This window comes from Marmota monax, unplaced genomic scaffold (assembly GCF_021218885.2).
Source record: "Marmota monax isolate L192 unplaced genomic scaffold, Marmota_monax_Labrador192_F-V1.1 WCK01_AAM20220418_F8-fsc00045, whole genome shotgun sequence".
In the NCBI taxonomy this organism is placed as follows: domain Eukaryota; kingdom Metazoa; phylum Chordata; class Mammalia; order Rodentia; family Sciuridae; genus Marmota; species Marmota monax.
In genome coordinates, this window is record NW_026692132.1 from 7041012 (window position 1) to 7058406 (window position 17395).

General features: G+C 34.7%; 1 protein-coding gene across 2 annotated transcripts in view; it reads left to right on the forward strand.

Moving 5' to 3' along the window:
* Gucy1a2 (guanylate cyclase 1 soluble subunit alpha 2) overlaps nt 1–17395 on the forward strand; it is a 299113-nt gene that overhangs the window by 168783 nt on the left and 112935 nt on the right. For both annotated transcript variants that reach the window (XM_046466443.1, XM_046466445.1), the window contains exon 5: nt 16087–16572. In XM_046466443.1, the coding sequence (XP_046322399.1) occupies nt 16087–16572 (486 nt within the window). The remainder of the gene's footprint in view (nt 1–16086; nt 16573–17395) is intronic.

Here is a 17395-nt window from a genome sequence, read left to right on the forward strand (position 1 = left end):
TGCAAGGTAGACAGAACTGTGACCACCCACAAAACAGGTGCAGCGGCCTGCTGAGAGGCAGAGCCGCCCCCTCCCCCCGCGCCTGCAAGGTAGACGGAACTGTGACCACCGACGGAAAAGGCCCAGTGGCCCGTGGAGGGGCAGAGCTGCCAACCACGCCTGCAAGGTAGGCGGGCCTGCGACCCACCTGCAGAACAGGTGCAGTGGCCTGCTGAGGGGCAGAGCCGCCCCCTCCCCCCGCGTGTGCAAGGTAGACTGAACAGGGACCACCCACAGAACAGGCCCAGCGGCCTGCTGAGGGGCAGAGCCGCCCCCACTGCGCCTGCAAGGTAGGCGGAACTGTGACCACCCACAGAAAAGGCCCAGTTGCCCGCGGAGAGGCAGAGCTCCCAACCACGCCTGCAAGGTAGGCGGGCCTGCGACCCACCGGCAGAACAGGCACAGTGGCCTGCTGAGGGGCAGAGCCGCCCCCTCCCCCCCTGCAAGGTAGGCGGACCTGCAACCACCAACAGAAGAGGCCAGACCTGAAACTGACAGACAGAACAGGCCCAGCGGCCTGCGGAAGGGTAGAGCCCCCCCCCACGCCTGCAAGGTAGGCGGACCTGCGACGCACCGGCAGAACAGGCCCAGAGGCCTGCAGAGGGGCAATGCCGCTGCCGGCGCCTGCAAAGTAGGCGGAACTGCGACCACCGACAGAAAACGCCTAGCTGCCTGCAGAGGGGCAGAGCCGCCGCCTGCGCCTGCGAGGAAGACTTTGCAACTCTACAAGACCAATATAAATATATAGGGGGAAAATTCAATAGCACAACATTTTCACCAAGCAGAAAGAAACGCGAACAGTATGAAGAGACAAGGAAAGAAAGGACCACAAGCAATACAGGTCAACTCAACGTTATAAGAGGTAATGTCTGCAGCAGATGGAATGTCAGATAAAGAATTCAGGATATATATGCTTCAGATGATCTGGAGTCTCAAGGAAGACATCAGACAGCAAAATCAGACAATGAAAGATCACTTCAACAATGAATTACATAAACAAATCCAAGAAGCAAAAGATCAACTATACAGGGAGATAGAGGTTATAAAAAACAAACAAACAGAAATCCTAGAAATGCAGGAAGCAATAAACCAACTTAAAAACTCAATTGAGAATACTACCAGCAGAGTAGAACACTTAGAAGATAGAACATCAGACAATGAAGATAAAGTATTTCAACTTGAAAAGAACATAGACAGCTCAGCAAGACTGTTAAGAAACCATGAGCAGAACATCCAAGAAATATGGGATAACATCAAGAGACCAAATTTAAGAGTCATTGGGATACAGGAAGGTACAGAACTCCAAACCAAAGGAATGAGCAATCTATTCAATGAAATAATATGAGAAAACTTCCCAGACTTGAAGAATGAGACAGAATCCCAAATGCTAGAAGCCTACAGGACGCCGAATGTGCAAAATCATAAGAGACCCATACCTAGACACATTATAATGAAGATGCCCAACATACAGAATAAGGAGAGAATTTTAAAAGCTACAAGAGAAAGGAAGCAGATCACATTTAGGGGTAAGCCAATCAGGATAACAGCTGATCTTTCAACACAGACTCTGAAAGCTAGAAGATCCTGGAATAACATATTTCAAACACTGAAAGAAAATGGGTTCCAACCAAGAATTGTGTATCCAGCGAAATGAAGCTTCAGGATGGAAGATGAAATTAAAACCTTCCACGATAAACAAAAGTTAAAAGAATTTGCAGCTAGAAAACCTTCTCTTCAAAACATCCTCGGCAAAACATTACAGGAAGTGGAAATGGAAAATAACAATGAAAACCAACAGTGGGAGGTAGGACAGTAAAGGGGGGAAAAATAATCAAAGAGGAAAACAAACCATGTTTAGTAACATAAATAAACAAATATGGCTGGAAGAACAACCCATATCTCAATAATAACCCTAAATGTTAATGGCTTAAACTCACCAATTAAGAGACACAGGCTAGTAGAATGGATCACAAAACAAGACCCAACAATATGCTGCCTACAGGAGACGCATTTGATAGGAAAAGACATACATAGGCTGAAGGTGAATGGTTGGGAAAAATCATATCACTCATATGGACTTCGGAAACAAGCAGGAGTGTCCATACTCATATCAAATAAAATAGATTTCAAGCCCAAGTTAATCAAAAGGGATAAAGAGGGACACTACATACTGCTCAAGGGAACCATACACCAACAAGACATAACAATCATAAATATATATGCCCCAAACAATGGTGCAGCTATGTTTGTCAAACAAACTCTTCTCAAGTTCAAGAGTCTAATAGACCACCATACAATAATCATGGGAGACTTCAACACACCTCTCTAGCCACTGGACAGATCTTCCAAACAAAAGTTGAATAAGGAAACTATAGAACTCAATAACACAATTAATAACCTAGACTTAATTGACATATATAGTATATACTACCCAACATCAAGCAGTTACACTTTTTTCTCAGCAGCACATGGATCCTTCTCAAAAATAGATCATATATTATGTCACAGGGCAACTCTTAGACAATATAAAGGAGTAGAGATAATACCATGCATCTTATCTGATCATAATGGAATGAAACTGAAAATCAACGATAAAAGAAGGAAGGAAAAAGCATACATCACTTGGAGAATGAACAATAGGTTACTGAATGATCAATGGGTTATAGAAGACATCAAGGAGTAAATTAAAAAATTCTTAGAGATAAATGAAAACACAGACACAACATATCGGAATCTATGGGACACATTGAAAGCAGTTCTAAGAGGAAAATTCATTGCTTGGAGTTCATTCCTTAAAAACAGAAAAAACCAACAAATAAATGATCTCATACTTCATCTCAAAATCCTAGAAAAAGAAGAGCAAAACAACAGCAAAAGAAGTAGAAGGCAAGAAATAATTAAAATCAGAGCTGAAATTAATGAAATCGAAACAAAAGAAACAATTGAAAAAATTGACAAAACTAAAAGTTGGTTCTTTGAAAAATAAACAAAATCGACAGACCCTTAGCCATGCTAGCAAAGAGAAGAAGAGAGAGAACTCAAATTACTAGCATACGGGATGAAAAAGGCAATATCACAACAGACACTTCAGAAATACAGAAGATAATCAAAAATTATTTTGAATCCTTATACTCCAATAAATTAGAAGATAGTGAAGGCATCGATAAATTTCTTAAGTCATATGATCTGCCCAGATTGAATCAGGAGGATATAGACAACCTAAACAGACCAATATCAATTGAGGAAATAGAAAAAAACCATCAAAAGACTACCAACTAAGAAAAGCCCAGGACCGGATGGGTATACAGCAGAGTTTTACAAAACCTTTAAGAGTTTTAAATACTTTTAAATAAATAAATACTTTTAAATAAATAAAATAGTTTTAAGTACTTTTCAAGCTACTTCAGGAAATAGGAAAAGAGGGAGAACTTCCAAATTCATTCTACGAGGCCAACATCACCCTGATACCTAAACCAGACAGAGACACTTCAAGGAAAGAAAACTACAGACCAATATCTCTAATGAACCTAGATGCAAAAATCCTCAATAAAATTCTGGCGAATCGGATACAAAAACATATCAAAAAAATTGTGCACCATGATCAAGTAGGATTCATCCCTGGGATGCAAGGCTGGTTCAATATACGGAAATCAATAAATGTTATTCACCACATCAATAGACTTAAAAATAAGAACCATATGATCATCTCAATAGATGCGGAAAAAGCATTCGACAAAGTACAGCATCCCTTTATGTTCAAAACTCTAGAAAAACTAGGGATAACAGGAACATACCTCAATATTGTGAAAGCAATCTATGCTAAGCCTCAGGCTAGCATCATTCTGAATGGAGAAAAATTGAAGGCATTCCCTCTAAAATCTGGAACAAGACAGGGATGCCCTCTCTCACCACTTCTGTTCAACATAGTTCTCGAAACACTGGCCAGAGCAATTAGACAGACGAAAGAAATTAAAGGCATAAAAATAGGAAAAGAAGAACTTAAATTATCACTATTTGCAGGTGACATGATTCTATACCTAGCAGACCCAAAAGGGTCTACAAAGAAACTATTAGAGCTAATAAATGAATTCAGCAAAGTGGCAGGATATAAAATCAACACGCATAAATCAAAGGCATTCCTGTATATCAGCGACAAATCCTCTGAAATGGAAATGAGGACAACCACTCCATTCACAATATCTTCAAAAAAAATAAAATACTTGGGAATCAACCTAACAAAAGAGGTGAAAGACTTATACAATGAAAACTACAGAACCCTAAAGAGAGAAATAGAAGAAGATCTTAGAAGATGGAAAAATATACCCTGTTCATGGATAGGCCCAACTAACATCATCAAAATGGCAATATTACCAAAAGTTCTCTATAGGTTTAATGCAATGTCAATCAAAATCCCAACGGCATTTCTTGTAGAAATAGAGAAAGCAATCATGAAATTCATATGGAAAAATAAAAGACCCATAATAGCAAAAACAATGCTAAGCAGGAAGTGTGAATCAGGTGGTATAGCGATACCAGACTTCAAACTATACTACAGAGCAATAGTAACAAACACAGCATGGTACTGGTACCAAAACAGGCGGGTGGACCAATGGTACAGAATAGAAGACACAGAAACCAATCCACAAAACTACAACTATCTTATATTTGATAAAGGGGCTAAAAGCATGCAATGGAGGAAGGATAGCATCTTCAACAAATGGTGCTGGGAAAACTGGAAATCCATATGCAACAAAATGAAACTGAATCCCTTTCTCTTGCCATGCACAAAAGTGAATTCAAAATGGATCAAGGAGCTTGATATCAAATCAGAGACACGCCGTCTGAACAACCAACAATAAAAAAATAAAAAAATAAATTAAAAAAAATAAAGTGATCATGTGAAATGATGAATATGTCAATAATTTCAACTGTGGAAATAATTTCACAATGCATATTGACTAATATCAAAATATCACATAGTGAAATGTGAGTATAATCAATTTTCATTTGCAAATTATACCTTAAGAAAGCTGAAAAAGGTATTCCTCTTTTGCAGAAGAACTAACTGCTAAGAGACTACTACTGCATAGCTTTTCTTTAGTCTCTTTTCTTTATTGTAATGTTGGGCGTGTTCAAAGGAAGGGTAAAGAGAGTTGATCCATTAAAAAATCCTAGACCTGATGTGAAACAAAAGATAAGTCTTTTGTTCATTTCTCCCATTAGTTAATAATCTTTCCATTTATACTTAATATTTTCACATAGATTAGTTTATTTATGTAAAATTATCATTATTTATTATTATTTCATTAATATTTATAGAATTCTTACTGTGTGGCATGTACTATTCCACATGGCAGCAAACAGCAAAGAGTAAATGGACAAAAATCCCCAGGCTTATGAATCTTGCATCCCAATAGTGAAATAGACATTAAAAAGGAGAAGCAATAAAGTAATGTGCTAGATAGTAAGTGCTAAGAAGGAATGTTAAGTCTTGGGGGTAGGATCAAGAATGATGCATGTTGTTGCAATATTGGATGGATTTACTGTTGATTAAAACTAAATTAATGAACTTTAGGCTGTTATGTCACAGCAGGATCATTCCTATAGTCAGAGAACAGATCATTTAGAAGAGTCATTGTTATGGGTGGAATAGTATCCCCCACCAAAAGATATTTCAGAGAGTTAGCCCCTAGAACATCAGAATGTAAACTTAATTGGAGACGGGATACTTGCAGAAGTAAGCAAGTTAAAATAAAGCCATTAGGGTAGGCTCTAATCCAATATGATTAGTGTCCTTGTAAATGGGGGAAAATTTAGATGCTAAAATAGACATATACATAGGGAAAATACCATTGGATGTTTAGAATTATGCTACCACAAGGTAAGGAACTACCAGGACCTAGGAGAGGGGTCTTATGAGGGAACAGGACTCTGTCAGAACCTTGATTTCAGAGTTATGGCCTTCAGAAGCAATACATTTTTGTTGTTAAAGCTACTTTATATGTAGTATAAAGTATAGTAGCTCTAGCTTGTTATAGCAGATCTAGCACACTAATAAAACCAACTTAAAGGTATATAGGATAAGGGTAGGTGATAAGCCAAATGGCTCCAAAGTTATTTATAATCTACTTATAAACCAGGAATTTTTATTTAATTTAATAAATATATAAAGTTTATTATGTATCAAGGAATATTTTAAGTAAATATTAACCAATATGTCCAAATAATAATTCTGTTATGTAGATTCATTCATTATTCCCATTTTAAAGATCTGAAACCATAGTTTGGTCATACCATCCCTTCTCAATAAAAAGGAAAACATTGAAACAAATATTAAATATCAAGGTAGAGATTTGGGGGCCCCTGTAAGAGATTTTCCTGACGGTTTCCTACAGAACATTTACACATAAACAGTTTTTAAAAGTACTTTTTTTTGTTGGTGATAGTGAAATATGTAGGCAGTGGTCATGCTCAACATTGAACACCTATGTTTTATAAGCCAGAGCTTGGACACATCACTCAACTTTTTTCAGTCTACATACTTGGATCTGTTAATAGGTACCAGGTTACTGTAAAATTAAATCAGAATGAATTTAAATTTAAAATAAATATCAAAATAGAATAAAGTCTCTAATACATAGTTTGCTGTAGAGATTTTCATTTTTAGGGAGACTATCCCTTCAATATCCTCTCAACTTATTAATCTATACACTATTTATGAACATTCAGATCTAAGGAACTTTTACATTATTTACAGTACACTTGAAAGGCTTTGACTTCCAATCTGGAATGTAAGATATTTGTCCTAATTTCAAAAGGGTAAAAAATTGATATCAAAGGGTAATTCATGCTAATTAATGTTTGAGCATAAAACCAATCACATGTTAGTTCTTTAAGAAAATCTTTAGATTCAGATTTACAGAAATGTAAATTAATTTCAGGATTCTGCCTTTAATTAACTTAGGGTGCAGATGCTTAAAATGGGAATATAATCAGGTTCATTTGGGAAAGATTCATGATGCATTCTTTCCACCAAGGTTCTAGCATGGGGGAGTTGCTTATAGATCCTTTCTCAAGTGTATATTGTTAATACAGGGGAAATGATCCTTTATCAAGACCTGCGTGGTGTATTAGTCAAGTTGAATGTGCTTGCTGCTGTAACAATCTTCATATCCCAGGCCTTCAGCACAGGCAATATGTATTTCTTGGCTCATTTCACAGTTCTGAGGAACGTTAGTTATCTCTCCTAAGCAGACATAAGAGAGACTGTGGGATCCAAACTCCTATCCTTCCCTATTTTGACAAGTGGTCTCCATGGTTACTGAGGAGAGATCAGAGAGACCTGGAGAAATCACATGGGCTAGATTCACATTCTAATAGTCACATCTGTCTTCAACTAACCTTAACTTGACTGGACCTTTTTAATCCCCTTTTACTCTCTGCTGTAATAAAACTGGCATTATATAAATGACCTAATATACTATGTTCTCTTTTCCCTTTGAGTTTTTTAACTTTCCTCCCTCCTTTTTGGAACCCTTATTTGCTGTATTCCAATAACTCATGTGCTATTTACTATCATAGCCAGCCCCCATGGGACCTATCTTTAGTTGAAACATCTTGTCAAGGAGTTTTTTACACATTGTTCATGTTCACAGGAACCCCTAGAAAAACAAATTCTGATGATGTCTGTCTGAGACATTTTGCCAATGCAGTCAACCTTCATCATCATATAATTTATATGACATCCTGTATGGTTTCTGAAACTTGTTTAATTGATGGAATTAAGCAGAAATCTAATCTATAAACAGTTTTTCCCCTAGATTTTCACTGTTACTAAAAATTCTACAATTAATAAAAGATGTATTTTAATCCATATCCCATGCCTATTCAGTATAGCTTCATAAAATATATTATTATGAATTTTTCAACACAATTCCATATCAATTCCTATTTTTAGTATCTCTCTTTTATCAGCTAAATAATCATTATGTTTGTCAATGCTTAACAGCAATAATAATAGATAATAGTTACTCAGTGCATGTGTGTGTGTGTGTGTACTGGGCTATGCTTTAATATGTATTATCACACTTAAATTTTATCCTAATGCTATTATGTCAGAATTATCATTATCTCAGTATCGTAGACAAGTATTGCTAGTATCCCAGTATTGCTAAGATCCTGTGAGGCCATATGATCTGGGAAGTTACTCAGTAAGTGGTAGTTACTAAGTTTTAAACTTGGATCACATTTAGTTTCAAAGGTCTCACTCATCCTTCCACACTGTGTTTGAATAGGACACTGAGACAGGCAGTTTACCCCAGAGAGGGCTCCCTAGCTTCTCAGCTGTGTGATCTCTGTCAACTCACTCAACCCTCTCTGGTTTTAGTTCCCCAATTATAGTAATCTAGATTGTATTTCTAACATGACATAAAATTCCAAGGGATTATCACGGAGTTGCAAACTTTTTGGGAGGCAGATCTTTGGCAAACATTAAGGATATGCCCAGAGAACTCAAATCCCCAATTTAGCTAACAAAATAATTCTTATAAAATGCAGTAGTGCCATTGAGAAGTGTAAGAGACCCCTTCACATCTCCAGTATTTTCACAATTATGGAGGAAAATCATTCATAAAATTGTTAAAACAAATCTGATTGAAATAGTTTTGTGATTCACCTGTGTTTAATACAGTTATAGGCTATTGATGGACTTGTTCATGTCCTAGCTTTGTATCACCACCAAATCTCACATCCCACTCTTGATTCTATTTAAAACATTTTCTGATACAGAAGATGGTGCAGTGGGGTTATGCATGTTGTAAGGTGTGAGTTCCAGTCTTTGCCTTTTTACCAACTTGTCTTGTGATCCATGCACTTTATCCTCTCCATGCCCCATTTTCTCATTTATGCATATGGATCAAAGCCTCCTTATCCATGAGGAGGCTTCATTCATTCTTATGTGCTTTGTACGGAATCACTATTGTGTTTCTTTGAGGAAAGCATAGAATTTCTTGTCAGTGTAGAATATTTAATAGTGTTTCTGGTTGACATATAATTTTATAAACTAGATATATAGAAGTACAGCCCAAATCCTCCATCAGGTGTACAAATGGCTGTGTGGTGACAAAAACACACTGGAGATTCTGGCTAACTGCAGCTAGTAAAACAAGAAGACATTCAGCTCTGCCTTTTAGAACATGTGGGTGGCTGATTTTGTGTCTAAGCTGGAAAATAAAATAATTTACACCCTTTGGGAAAGTGGCAATCTGTATAAGTAAGGTATTAAAAACTGCATATCAATTTAATATCCCCCACATAGTGTAAAATTTAGTGCTTGTTAAATAAAAATGAATAAAGAATCTAAAAACAAACATAAGCATTTCACATTTGGAAAATGTGCGCAAAAGAAAGCCAAAACATTTATTGATGTGCTTCTTTCAACTACAAAGCACAAACCTATTTCCTTTTCAGATTATATAAATCTTGCTATGATTTAAAAAGAAAACTGGCATCTAATCATGGAACATTAAATCATCTTGGTTATATGGTTCACTGGTTTATCTATTAAAGCAGAATTCAAATTCATTTTTAGAATGAGTTTCTGAGATTAAAATAGAAATGAAGCTAAATACAAACACATGATGAAATAAGGAAGGCATAGAAAGATAAAGTATCTAAAGAGTTATATTTTTTATTTGGGGGAGTTTGGGGGTGTTAATTTCATCAATAAATATTAAGAATTTTATTTTATCTCATCTCAATGAAGGCAAAATTTCAATCTATTGAATTTATAGTGTCATAGTTAATCTCATGGTAATATCCTCACATTTTTCTTCTGTTCACTTCAGTAAAAAGGGGAAGATGTTCTGATTTAATTCCTGCATAGAATAATGTTGACAGGTGTGTATATTAAGTAAATATTTATAAAACCAATGAATAGCTATTATAAGTGCAGATATTATAATGATATTTTTAAAAGTTAGTAGCTGTGTGGAGGAAATAGATTTTGTTTTACAACATCTGATATCTTTGGATAATTATATTCTAAGAACCAAAACACAAACATACAAACTGAATGATAAAAGTAAATAAGCAAGAAAGGAAAATAAGAGCTCTCTTATATTATTCTTATTTTTTATTTATGTCTCCCAGCTGAAGTTTTGTCTCATTTGATCAACATCTCCCCAGTCCTCCCTTCCCTTAGCCTCTGGTAATCACTACTTTTCTCCCTGGGTTTGACTATTTTGCACTCCACATACAGGGGAGATCATGCGGTTATTTGGTGTTTGTCTTCTTGTGCCAGATTTCATTTCCATGTCCTTCAGGTTCATTTATGATCTCATAAGTGAGAGGATTTCCTTCTTTTAGAAGGCTGTTGGCATCCCATTCTGTTTATATGGCACATGCCATTGTGTATACATACCACAAACATCAGTTCATATCTTGAATGACATTTGAGTTCATATTTTGGCTGTTGTGAATAGCTACAGTGAACATGGGGTGCAGGTATTTGCTTAACATACCGATTTATTTCCTTTAGATATATACCCAGTAGTACATTGCTGGGTCATAGGGTAGTTTTATTTTTTGGTTTTTGAGGAGCCTCCATACTGTGACTGTATTAATTTCCATTCCCCAAGTAGTGTGCAAAGGTTCCCTTTTCTTCACATCCTTATCAACATTTATAATCTTTCATCTTTTGGATAATTGCCATTTAAAGAGACTATTTTAAAACAACTATTTTTATTTTATTAAAAAATTTGTTTCATCGGTGCATTAAAGTTATACATAGTAATGGGGTTCATTGTGACACAATCACACATGCATGGAATATAATTTGCTTGCTCCATTTTAGTCTTTAGTGCTTCCTCTTTCCCTTCTTTCCTTCCTCCTTCTATTCCCCTTCCTATACTCTACTGTCTTCCTTCTATTTATTTATTATTTTTCTAAATGATGCTTTATAGATGTATATAAATGTGAAATTCACTATGGTATATTCATATTTATACATGGCATAATTTGGTCAATCTCATTCCACATTTCTTTCCTTTCCCCATCCTCCCTCCTTTCCTGTACTGCACTTATCTCCCTTCTATTTTCAGCCTTATTGGTTTTGATTTACATTTCCCTAAAGTTTAGTGACATTGAGCAGTTTTTCCTACTTAGTCATGCATCAACTCCTTCATTGATATATTCTGAGGAATATATCATTAAGTGATTTCCTTGCTGTGAACATCATAGACTACACTTACTCACACTGAGATGGCTGTGATGTCACTAGGAGGTCTGATTTTATGGGACTGCTATTGTATTGTGCTCCTTTGTTGATAGAAACATTGAGATGTATGACTATACCTCTTGGTCATTTGTATGTTTTCTTTTGAGATGTGTTTGTTTGGGCTGTTTGCATATTTAATAGGGATTTTTTTATTTCTTTGTTTTTGTTTTATTCTTAAGTTGAACTTCTTATATATTTTAGATATTAACCCTTTATCCTATGAATGTTTTGCAAATATTTTGTCCCTTTCTTCAGGTGATCTCTTCATTCTGTAATCCATTTTGAGTTGATTTTTATATGGCATGAGATAAGGGTCTAATTAAGTTCTTCTGCATTTAGGATATCTAGTTTTCCCAAAACCATTTATTAAAGGGACTGTTCTTTTCTTATTGTGTGTTCTTGGCACCTTTGTCAAAGACCAATTTACTATAAATATGTGAAGTTTTTTCCCCAGGTTCTTTATTCAGTCCTAATGGTTTCTTTGTTTATATGCCAGTACCACTCTGTTTTGGTTAACATAGCTTTTGGGGTGTATTTTTTGAAGTAAGATGTGATGCCACCAACATTGTTCTTTGTTCAAGAATGTTTTGGTTATTGGGATCTTTTGTGGTTCAATTCTATTTATTTATTTATTTATTTACTTATTTTTTATTTCTATGGAAAATGCTATTGAATTTTGATAGGGATTACATTTAATTTGCAAACCATTTGGGTAGTGTGGACATTTAAAAATATTAATTTTTCACATCCATGAACATAGCCAGCTTTTACTTAATGTATGTTTTCAATTTCTTTCATTTCAGTGTATATGTCTTTTGCCTCCTTAGTTACATTTACATGTATTTTTTTTCATTTACATGTATTTTTCTTTTTGATGCTATTTTAAATGGAGTGGTTTTTTAAATTTACTTTTTGGATAGTTTGCTGTTAGTGTATAGAAATGCTAATAATTTTGTATATTTAATTTGTGTTCTGCAACTTTACTGAATTTGCTCATTAGTTCTAACAGTTTTTGGTTGAGTTTTTAGGGGTTTCTATAAAAAATATCCTCAGGTTCTACATTGGAAAATTTAAACAATTGGAAGTAAAAAATATTTAAATAAATAATTTTGATCTTTACTTAACATGTCTCTTTTTCTTATCATTATCTCCCCCAAAAGTACAGTGTATACTCCATGTATACATGGAGTATAATTTACTATTTATTTACAGGACATTTATCCTGTATTAGGTAATATAAGTAGTCTAGAGATGATTTAAAATATATGCAAGGATATGTGTAGGTTATATGCTCATATTTTGCTTTAGGAAGTAGAGCATCTGTGGATTTTCGTATCTGAGCAGGGTCCTGCAATTAATCCCCATAGATATCCAAGTACAATCTTAGTATCATGTTGTCTACAAATAAGAACAATTTATCTCCTTCCTTTCTTATTAGGATGCCTTTTATTTCTTTGACATGCCTAATTACTGTAGTTACCACTATGTTGAATAAAATAGGCAAGGGTGGGCATCCTTGACTTGTTCGTGTTGTCTTCTGCATTATTAACTGAGCAATTTAACAAGTCTATCACATGGAAAACATTGTTAAACTTACAGAAACTATTTTGAGTGGAGGTCCCAGTTCAAATAGTTTTAGGTAAGCATAACACTCAAGGCTTAAATAATATACTTTACAGAAAGATAAGTCTTTGCATATAGATGACATTTACCTATACAGTTTGAAGAAACTACATATTGGGATTGTGTAGTTCTGGTTAAACATGCCTCTGATTACATGTGGATCATCACATACTAGCTAGATTATAGATATGCAAGGGCAAATAAATAATTTCTTCTCTCAATGAGCTGATGGATTTTTTTTTGGAAAGTGTGGAGATACACCTCATTTAAGTGTGTCCTTCTCTTTTATTTTCTGGAAGTAATTATGTAAATTTTGTATTAATACTTCTGCAAATATATGGCTGAATTTTCCAGGAGTATCAACTAGTCCTGAAAATTCTTTTTCAAGATATGTCTGGATTATAAATTCAGTGTCTTTTTTTTAATTATACATGAAAGTAGAGTGTGTTTTGATATATTATATATACATGGAATATAATTTACTCTGATTAGGATCCCATTCTTGTGGTTGTACATAATGTGGGATTTAATTGATGGTGTATTCATATATGAACATAGGAAAGTTATATTAAGTTTATTCTACTGTCTTTCCTATTCCCATTCCTCCTCCCTTCCCTTCATTCCCCTTTGTCTAATCCAATGAACAACTTCCTCCTCCTCCTCCTCTTCTTCTTCTTTTTTCTTTTTTTGTAGCAGGGATTAAACTCAGGGGCACTTGACTACTGAGCCACATCCCCAGTCTATTTTTTCTTTTATTTAGAGACAGGGTCTCACTGAATTGCTTATTGTCTCGCTTTTGCTGAGGCTGGCTTTGAACTCTGGATCTTCTTGTCTCAGCCTCCTGAGCCACTGGGATTACAGGCCTCTGCCATCTAGCCTGGCTTAATCCAATGAATTTCTGTTCTTCCCACTGCCTTATTGTGTGTTAGCATCTGCATATGAGAGAGAACATTCTTGGCCTTTAGTTTTAGAGGATTGGCTTATTTCACTTAGCATGATAGTCTCCATAGATTTAGTGTCTTTATGATTAAAATTTTTCTGATTATCCACTTCATCTTGGTTGAGTTTGGGTAGTTTGTAGTTTTCACAGGATTGATTCATTTCTTCTAAATTGTCAGGGTAAATTGTCAAAAATATTTTGTAGGGTACAGTTGTCCAAAATGTACCTCAATTATTCTTTTGATGCTCTATTATTTATAATGCTATTCTGTTTTGTTCCTGATGCTGGTGATTTGTTTTCTCACTTATTATTTTATTAGTCTTATTAGATTTGCTGATGTTTTTGAATTTTTTTGTTCATTTTCTTTATCCCCCTCCATCCCCCACCCTGATTTCAATGTCATTAACCAACATACTTATGCTTATTACTTCCTTTTTTCTTTTAGCTTTGGATTATTTTTCTCTTATTTTTCTTGATGTAGGAGTTTATATTATAGACTAATGATCTTTTTTTTGAAATAAAGCATTTTAGAGTGACAAATTTATCTCTCAACACTGTTGTATGTTGTTTATTTTAATGTTATACAGCCTTTTTTTTCATTCCATATTAGATTTTGAAATTTCCTTTGACAATTTCTCTTTGACAATGGATTATATAAAAGGGTATTTTTGAAATTACTCATTGTTAGACAAGATCTTCAACAAAATACCAGCAAACCAAATTAACAACACATTGAAAGGATTATATTCTGTGATCAAGTGAGATTGATCCCTGGGATGCAAGGATATGGGAAGCTTCACAGAGGCAATCAGTGAATGTAATACCCTACATTAACAAATGAAGGATCAAAGCCATATGATCATCTAAATACATACAGAAAAGGCACTTGAAAAAATTCAGTGCCATCTTATGAAAAATAAATTCTTAAAGAATCATACCTCAACATAAATATTACCCAATGCTGCAAGTGAATGATTCTCACTAATCTTTTATAGTTAACTGTGCTATTACATGATAGATATCCTTTGTGTATCAATACACTGTAAAAAATTGATTTCTGAACTCAAACAATTTGTTCACCCTCATTACTGACCACTTTGTTATGTCAGTATGAGCAACTCAGCTTTTGGTTCTGCACATTTTGCAATTTTAAGTTTTACTCTCCATTTGCTATGTTAATATGTTTACTTAAAATAATACTTCATAATATTAGCTTTTCTCCATAAACAATTCTTGTCATTGAACAATTGTTTCAGATAGCCTCAGGCCCTTCAGTATAGGATTTCTGGCAAGGTTTAGAATGTAAATATGTCAGTTGTATCACCATCAATTTTTTAATAATTTGTTATTGGGTGAGTTTAGTAAAATGGAAATTAACATTCCAGACAACACAGTTCTTTCTCATCTGATAGCATAAGGTCAGTGCAATGGGAAAATCTTGGCAAATTGGGGTGTTTCTATTAACCTTTTCCAAAACTAAACCTTAAATTAATGCTGCTATCCAGCAAAAAATGCTATAAATAATTCTCCCACTATTTACTACTTAACAATTTGTGTGATTTAAATGTGCAGATTTCTTAAATCAAAACCAAACTGAAGAAATCCATTTTTGTTGAACACAAACTGTGTTCCAGTCACAGTGCCCAATGCTTTAATTGTAATATATCACTTATTTTCCAGAACAATCTTGTGGCATAGGTGTTATTATATCCCTTTTGAAAATAAATCTAGTAGATAGCAGAGATATTATGTTAATTTAGTTCTGATTCAGTTTATAGCTCATATTTTAGAAAACAATAGTTTGCATCATTCGTGTATCAGGTAGGCAGTGTTCCCCATCAACCAGATAAAGAACCAGGACCAAAAATTTCTCTGGCCTTTATTACATAAAACTGTACACATAATTTTTTTCTTCATAAATTAGTATATTGTTTCTAGTAACTTTGACAATCACCAGTCATATTTCATTCTTTAAAATGAAAAGAGTATGTCACATGACTACTCTGAGGTTTAAAAAACTAATAGCTAAAAGCCCTTATTATGAGGACCCTCAAGGGAGTAGTTGGCAAGATGAATCTGAATTTGTAAGTTGCAATTTGAATTTGAAATGTTTTATTTCTTGTTCATCCTACTCATCAAATAATAAAGCTTTTTTCAACATATCGTATGAAGGAAAAATATTGATCAAAATTCCATGTTAATTTCACAGGTGATGGAAGTAAAAGGTCAAATGATCCATGTGCCAGAATCAAATTCCATTTTATTTCTGGGCTCCCCATGTGTGGACAAGTTGGATGAACTCATGGGCCGGGGCCTGCATCTCTCAGATATCCCTATCCATGATGCCACCCGAGATGTCATTTTGGTTGGCGAGCAGGCAAAAGCCCAAGATGGTTTGAAGAAGAGGATGGACAAATTAAAGGCAACTTTGGAAAGAACTCACCAGGCCCTGGAAGAAGAGAAAAAGAAGACAGTGGATCTTCTGTATTCTATTTTCCCTGGCGATGTGGCCCAGCAGTTGTGGCAAGGGCAGCAAGTGCAAGCCAGAAAGTTTGATGATGTCACCATGCTCTTTTCGGACATTGTAGGCTTCACAGCCATATGTGCCCAGTGTACCCCCATGCAGGTGATCAGCATGCTGAATGAACTGTACACTAGATTTGACCACCAGTGTGGATTTTTGGATATTTATAAGGTAATGGATTTTAGTTACTTAAATATACATATTATTTAAAAGCAAATTGTCATCGTAAGTTTCAAAATGCATTTTTTACTTGAACTTAAGAATAATTTATCTATATCTCTTTAACTAGAAGCCTTAATACAGAATACAGGTTTTTATGCTTTATAAGTAAACTTTCATTATAAGTCAACTTATACTATTGATATAAGTAACTGTAAATCCTGATATTGCTCAGTAAGAATTCTGTATAGCTAGTTCTCTAAATTCATTGTTATTTTAAAAAAATTAAACTTGTAATTCTAGACAAATTTGAACTACATAATTATTCTTGGTTAAAGAATGAAATTATGATATTAACTAAGAATCTTATGTTGACAGTTACAAGGAAATAGCAAAGCATATTAAAATGTGCATTGCATTATCAGTGAAACCATGGTTAATCAATTAAGTGAAACTCCTTTAATTCTAAAAGAATACATGTAAATATCCTAGTTACTGCCCAAATGATTGCCTTTTGGTAGATTAATTTTTGAAGCTACATAATGCAAAAACTTTCATAATGGGAACCGATAACCATTTATTGATTTGATTTGGCAAATTTCTTAGTTTATTTCTTGTTAGAAGCATAGCAACATCTTGAGTAATTTAACCAGTAATGAATAACTCTACAACTTTTAAATGGAATTTTATATGGATCACACAGTTTCAGAGTAGAGGGCTTTTTTATAGGAAGGGTAACAAATACTAATATAAACAGTCCAACTAGACAAGCTGTTTATTTTTGTAGTTTGATTTTCACATAAGCAGATTTGGAAAGAATCATCTGTTTTATTTT